This window comes from Aythya fuligula, chromosome 7, assembly GCF_009819795.1.
Source record: "Aythya fuligula isolate bAytFul2 chromosome 7, bAytFul2.pri, whole genome shotgun sequence".
NCBI classification, from domain to species: Eukaryota; Metazoa; Chordata; class Aves; order Anseriformes; family Anatidae; genus Aythya; species Aythya fuligula.
The window spans coordinates 11,919,659-11,927,651 of NC_045565.1; the positions used below are offsets into that span (position 1 = coordinate 11,919,659).

The following is a 7,993-nucleotide window of genomic DNA, read 5'->3' on the forward strand; positions in this document are numbered from 1 at the left end:
TCCGTCCGTCCGTCCGACGGCAGCGCTCGGACGCTCAGCAGCGGCTGCCGCTCCGACCGCTCCCTGCCTCGCACTTCGAAACGCCCAAGCGAGGAGCAAGGAGGCGCGCACGGTGAGAGATGCTCAGCCTCAGTAATTTCACCTAGCAGAGCCCGCCATCGATTACTTCAGATACAAATCATACCAATTCTCCCTCTTAGCCTGGCAGGGACTTCACTTAAAATACCCAACACTAACGGGTAAAACACTAAGTAATTACTCCATAGAAACTAGAAAAGAAAGAAACCTGATTTAAACTTTTCTGTACCTCCATCCAGCATTTCCATGCTCCTCATCACCTTTGGGAAAACAATAACCCAAGTGCAAGCACACCAAATGGGAAAGAATGAAGTTGAGATGAATACTAGTGACCACCATAAATTAATTGCATTTGAAGCTGCCTGATGGATAGCAAAATTAAACTTCTGGTTACTTACTCCGCGGCACAGTGTTTGTTGGGTGCTTGCACAGATAGCTGACAGGGGGACCTGAGAGGCATTTTTGGGATGTCTCCGTAAGCCACGGGAAAGGCTATAGTAAAGAAAGCAACATATAAAACATTAACATTAAATCAATGCTTTGAGGAGAAACGTTACTTACGTTTAGTTGAGCTTTATCTTAAATCATATTTAAAAAGCTCACACTGTATACAAATCAATATTGATGCCATCTAAAATACACCACTATCATCTGCACTGATAAATGCCAGTTTCCATCCAGGACAAAGTGACTTCTTGGAAGAATTTCAAGGACTTCCAATCTCTTCTGGCATCTCAGCAACTGAAGCCAAAGCTGTACTCTTCTGCCAACTTCAGGCTCTGCTCCAGCGCATTAAGACTGGTTTAGGATGCCATCATGTTCGTCATACAAGGAGCAGAAGTAAGGTCACCACAGTAATTTTTTCATTTGATTTCCAGGCTTTTAAGTTAAGCAGATTTATACCTTTTTAGAGTATCATAGCTTACATACAGCACACATGGGATAAGGTTGCCTATCTGGATGAGAAAGGGACTAAACATTAGTGCCTTCATTATTCCAGCTGGCATGACCATCACTTTAACGGTAATGCAGTCAATGTCCTTGATGGAGCTGTTCTCCTTCGTGTCCTCCAGCACCCTGGCAAGCCTTCACTAAGGAAAAGAGGGTGTACTGAGGACATGCAGTTTGACCCAAAAATACAGCCTACCACACAAAATATGGTAAGACATAAAAAGGCAAAACTAACTTAATGGCAACATCTTGGGGATCTCTGCAAAAGTCTACCAAAATAGAATTTCCCCCCAAAATTCAAACTTCAGTGGAAAACAAACAAACAAACAAAAAACAAAATTTCCTGGCCAGCCCTGTTTCCACAGCAATGAGGAAGCCCAATACAGACTGAAGCATCTGTCCTTGAGTTTACTAGAGGAACACGAGCCTATGCCAACACCCTCTTTTCAGCAGTGAGATTCTGCTCAGATATGCATAAAATGCACATTTGTGTCATTCACCTGATTTTGTTGCCTGAAGGCCTTTTGAAAACTAAAATCAAAATCAGCACTACTAAATGGAGAATAAAAAGCTAGGTGTCCTTAACTCTCCAGACAAGCTCAAGCTCTATAATGACACCTCCCATCACTCCTAGCAAAAATACTTTGGAAATAAATTGACACTTTCCTGCAGGCTGGTGCAATTGCGAGACCATAGCTCACAGTCATTTATTTCTGCTTTGCTTTGAGTCATTTGTTTGGCACAGCAGACTGAGCTATTAAATTATTGTAGTTTTTTCTTCTATAAAGGCACCCTGAGATGTCTTGATATGATAATGCTTCCTGAAACTGATGCTAATTGATAACTGTTTCATGGTTTCATCAGAAGCCCTAGGTCATGCTCAGTTAGTGTCAAGACAGGACACCTTAGGACAGTTCCACCTTGTCACGCTTTCCAAACAGTCACAAATGAACACTGAAACATTTTCATAGAAGAAACTCCTCCTAGAACACTGTGATCAACATCTGACTTTTGATCATCTCAGGATTTAAGCATTTTTTCTCCACACTTAAGGGCAGTTGTTACAGAGTCTCAACTACTGTTGTTGGCCACTAGGAAAATATTATTTTAAAATGTGTTTTTGTTGTTTATGTTTTTTTAATCCTTATTATCATTTAACTCTACTTTGTGATCAAATTGGCACATTATAACGAGGATGGCACAAAACAGATCCTGAGGTAGATCTAATGGTAAAAGGACAGATCAAATTTTCATCCTGACAATCACAAGGGATTTATCTGCATGCTGCATAACATACTTAATTCATACTTAATTACATGTTCCTCCACAGTCCATGGGCTTCAATTTCTTATCATTCTGTCTGGTCCTTTTTTCCCTCCCTACTACATACAGCTAACTTTTAAACTGCCCAGCAATCCATACCACCTACTTCTAAGAGCCATGCGTTCTCCTGGAGTGCTCACCCAGAAGTGCTATTAAATGTTCAGAAAGCTTCATTACCACAAGAAAGCAGCAAACCCATGCTGAGGGATGTCTCCATCACAGCACCTGGAGAAGGTGACCAAGAAGATAATTTTTTGCCTTTAGGAGGAAATAAATCCTTTTTTTTGTGCAGAAAGAAATAACGCCACCAACCGTCCTGGTCACAAGAAGTTTAAGAGCTCCACATAATCCAACACATCAATTTCATGGCAAAAGAAGGTTCTTGTGGCAACACTGACAAGGAACTGGCAGAAGCAGAGATGTTGTGTGAGGGAAATCAGAACAGCACATCATAAGCCTTGGCTACGCTAGGAAGGATCAAAATATTTTAGAGACCTGACAAAGCTGTCCCTCTTGTGAGCTGGCTGCCACTGGAACTGCTTTCATCAGACCCCACTGCTAGTCCTTAGAGTAACATCTTAAGTTCCTCCAACAAAAAAGTACTTCACATCACTGCCTATATAATATAGAGCATTTGAAAAAAACATTCATTTGCAACAATGTCTGATTTCTGGCCATCAGATTGTTTCACTAAAAGCATAAGCTTAAGTATCAAAACCATTGTGAAATAATAGGTTACTGTCATCTGTTTTCTTGGGCAAAAGAAAACTAGTCTGATGCCTTCAGAAGTCAGTAATAACATAATTCTCATACCATTGATTTACCTGAAACTTTCACCTGCTTGACTCAGTAATAAAATAGTTCTTGCATCTTTGATTTATCTGAAACTTTCACCCACTTGACTGTACTGCTGCAAGTGCATGTGAATGCTCAAACTTTTCCACACAAAGGTGAAACAAGTTCTTTGAATACTTGGGAGCAATGTGTGTTTTCACATTTCTTTTCTATGAAGAAGCTCCTGCTGTTTTGCATTTGTCTGGTTACTTTAGCCCTCAAAACAGAGAATTACACTTCAGTTTTAATATCCTTGCTTTAAAATCAGTCCTGGGAGCACCATGAATACTACTTACTGTATCAACTAAGAGGCATATGTACATGTGTTCCCCGTGATGCACACTGATGCTTAACTACTGTGCTTTCTGCACAAGTTTCAAAACTCAGAGTTTAATCCCAATCTGAATTTTCTATGCAACTGTGGACCTGTGGGATTACAGAAGCATGACAAAACTGGATGGAAACCTCTCACAGTGACGATGCACACCGCCCCATGCAAGACAGCCTGCCACACCGCAAGGCTGATGATGTGCACGTTGCAGGGCATCCAGCAGAGCTGTGCCGCAGCTGCCAATCCACTGCCACAGGAAAATCCCCCAGCTAGTACCAGAGAGAGCAACAGGGCTGATGACTCGTGATTATCTCATTTGCACACACAGCCTTTTTTTGCTTGGAACCACACTATAACATACTCCCAACAGTTGTAACCCATAAGCACCTTGGCATTGAGGCTCAACATTTATTCCATTACTCAAGAGGCATAAATTTCCCTGAGGTATTAACAGGCATCAGTATGATAAATCTCTACACATCAGTATGAGCAGTGGAGTTCTTATGAACTTTCAAGACCGGATTTTTCTAGCTTTTAAACAAACATTTTGAATCTGCCTGGAAACATTATGAACACGCACAAGAACATTCACACACTCCCCATCAGAATTTGAATGGTAGGGGGTAGATGTTTTTCCAGAAGTTGCAGTACAACTAGTAAGAGAAATATATTGAAACTGGCAGCTGATAAATTAAAAACAGCTAACAAAATATAAAATGTCCTTTGTTAACTCTTCTCCATATTGGTTTGCAGTAGATAATATACTATTATGATCATAATGATAAAACAGTTATTTTTCATTCTTATTTCTTAGCTTTTGGTGTTAAATATAGTAGCACACCTGAGAGATGTGAAACCACAATTCCCTACTTACTCATAAAAAAACAGAGCCCAGACAATGGCCAAAGCAAGTTTCTTATCTCTGCCTAACTAATGTACCCATATAGTGACCTGGAAGAGTGAATGTGTTAGAGCATCAGTCTATTCAACATAGACCTAAATACTGCATTTTACAACTCTACCAGAAGCATGTATATGACCCTACAAAATACTGCATTACCGACTGTAGCAAAAATAATAATAATAATAGCCAAATAAAGCAGTGATATTTCCTAAGTGCCCAACAAATATTTGTTAATCTCAGCTTCTGTTTTCATTCTGCCTTAAATAGTATACTTTGCTACAGTGAACTTGAAAAGATGACCTCTGACTACCGTAAAGGTTTCAAACCTGAAAAGCAAATATATTATTATATCAGATAGGACAATTTTTAAAATAACCAATAATGTAGAGAAACCTCTTAAAAATATACACATGCTTGAAGTTCAATACGAAACGTAATTAAATTAGACTGACAAAATGATATCTTCCTCGAGCAGTATAAAACCTGAATTGCTCTATGTTGAACAACAAAGCCCTGAAATCTTTTCAGCTTTACCTTTGCCACATGGATACTGGGAAGAGGCCCCGGTCTTCTAACACAGACATCTCTGTATGTGGGAGCTAGAAGAGACTTTGCAGCCACACTGCTCTTCCATTGGGTTCTGCAGCTCTGTAGGTTTGTTACATGCCGCAGTGCCATTGGCAGTGACACCTGAAGTCACAGATGGGGTTCTGCCAGAGTCAGCAGTCTTCAGTCCTAATGGGATACCATGCGGCGAACCAGGTGGTTCGAAAAGCACGACAGCTGCTGACTCGCCATCCTGCATGGGCTCCCATACAGACTGTGCCCAAACAAAATCCACAGCAGAGCTTTATGCAGAGCCCAGGACTAAGGTTGCTAATGTTCTTATTTTAACTATGACTCCATCATCACCCATGTCAAGCCTCTGCATTGTCCCATTTACCACCTGACAGAGCTGAGGAACTGAGCTGCTGTGGTCCCTCCTACAACCTTTTTAACCTTTCTTGTGGGTAAAGTAGCTACAACTTCTTGTGGTGTAGGATATTTATCCACCAAACCAGGTGCACAGATCAGGCATGAACTCTCAGGTCACTGTCTTCCACAAAAGAAAGCACTGATATCAGAAGTCTCAGATGTTGCTACCCCTATGCATGATCTAGCTCCAGAAGAAGAAAAAACGCACATCTGTATTGTTTTTTGTAGGGCAAAGGTTTTATGGTAATAGCAGGCAAAGTCCCCAGCTGGTGTAAATTTTCATAGGATCAGAATGGAGCTATACCAATAATATATAAGGGGAAATACTGACCAAATATTTTTCAGATTGCTAAATCATCAAGTCAAATTCTGCTGGAGAAGAGCTGACAAAATCATGACCACAATTCAGTTACAAATGTACGCATGAAAACACACTGAAATTAATGAAGAGAAGATTGCATTCAATGGAATATTTCATCATTATAGGAATTAGTATAAAAATATCAGATGCAGGACTTACAAGGGACTTCACCTCTAAATTAACCTGTATTGGGTTAAATGATCTACATAATCTGATTTACTTTCAGCACTGTATGTTACAAAATTGTAATCATTAGAAACCAAGAAATACGATTCTAAGCTAATTCAAGAGATCTGCATTTATTCTAAAGTGTGTCTTTAAATATATGGCATCATGGTCATAAAAGAAAGCACTCAGATAGTCAGGTCACACATCTTCACTTGCACCATGCTTTACAGAGGCACGTTTGCCCTTGTGTTATATCAATCTATCAGAATGTGCTTTTCTATTACACATGACCACAGCCTCTACATCTAAATAACATATTATTAAAAATGAAATCAAGAGCTTGCCTGTGAGAAATTGTGAGAAAGGAGATTACCCATACATTTTTTATTTGGTCAGTATTATGACTCTTAAGTCTTATTCAGGAACTAGAAATCTGTGTTTGAAGCAGTGGTGGAACTGATAAATTTCTGGCATCCATCCCAAAGATTTAGCCTCAAAATAACATACCTGTGACTAATACAGGACTCTGCTTCATTCTTCCTGTGCATTGAGTAAGGCCTGAGTGCCGTAAACGCAAGAATACATGACTGCCTGTCAAATACTCTGCACGAAAAGGATGTACTCAGGTTGGAAAGGTAAACTTTGAGTGCTTAATACTTAATATTGTCCCTGAATGCAAGCTTTTCTAGTACATCATTTCCTAAAATATTTATTAAACAGTATTTAAGAATTGCACCATATGGAGCCACAGTGTGTGCTGCCCAAGTTACCACAAAAGTTTAAATGACTGAAACCAACAATTCCAAAGCAAAATGGAAATCTATTGGACCAGTTTCTGTAGGTAGATACAATATATAATTATACATGATGCCAAGCATACTAGTATAACCTGTTAATCCTTAAATAAAAAACAAACAAAACAAAAACACTACACATGCACAAAGAAACCATGATTAATGCCTCCCCCTTTACTAAGGAATTTGATTGTGATTTTAATTTCTATAGGACCAGAAAGTTATCAAAGTGATTATGACCCAATAAAAAGACCAAATGGATGCTACATCATGGGTCAGCCCAGTAGAGATTCACCCCAAGACAAGAGGTTCCCGACCCTCTGACATGGCCCTAAGACTCTGTAGATGGAAAACACATTATGGACAAATGGACTATTCTGAGATTTTAGTAGAAAGTCTTCAGAAAGTGTTGGGTGTGCAAGTTCCTTTAGTTAGAGGATTAAACCACAGGCAGATACAGGAGATTTTCCAGGACAAGAGATAAACCCAGTTCTCTCTTCCCTTAGGTCCCTATTCAAAATGTCCATGTCATGCTAGCTTTTCAAATTAGACACAAAGAGAATTTGCTACCATTTGTTTTAGAAAAGGCAGACCAATCCATAGGGGCAAAATACTATGGAAGTTGTATTTGGGGGAGAGGAGATGCCAAGCGTTTGCAGCTACTTGTTAACTAGCAGGAGAATCTGACTGCAGTTTCTCAAAAAGCAACAACAGCACAAGATAACTTTAAACTACTGACTCTGCCTTCAATATACACATTATAAAAATAAATAAATTACTAAAAAGAAGTATTTTTTTTCCCAGAGTTACAAGTCAAATCACTTTACGTATTTAGTTTTTCTGTTTTCAGATGGAAGAAATATTTCTGTTTTAATAAAATTACACCTACATTTGCACATACATTGAAATAATGTAAAACCTTAGAAGTTCGTTGTAGTATTCCTTTGTGTCTTGACTTCCATGACCTTAAGACTAGGAATCAGAGCCCAAGGCAGAAAGTAAAGAGGAGCTTTAAATGCCTAAAGCTGATAACCAGAAGTAGGTTACTGTCCTATTTTTAATTTATGCATATTACAAGATGAAGTGACATTCATGTATATGTCTCCTATTATCTATAGCTTGGCAGTTTCTCTTTTAAGTTAGTAACAGAATTTAAGTAGCTCTGCTGACTGTGCTGTCTGTTTGGATTGTAGACCATCCTGTATATTAGCTCAGAGAAATTTGTCTTGGAATTTCTCTGAAGCAGTATATATGAAGGAAACAGTTTCTTGTTT

General features: G+C 39.1%; 1 protein-coding gene across 1 annotated transcript in view; it reads right to left on the reverse strand.

The window, feature by feature from the left end:
• RET (ret proto-oncogene) overlaps positions 1-5,226 on the reverse strand; it is a 90,080-nt gene extending 84,854 nt beyond the window's left edge. Inside the window, exon 1 of the mRNA XM_032191143.1 lies at positions 5,085-5,226. Coding sequence (XP_032047034.1) covers positions 5,085-5,226 — 142 coding nt within the window. The remainder of the gene's footprint in view (positions 1-5,084) is intronic.
• Positions 5,227-7,993: the final 2,767 nt, after the last annotated feature.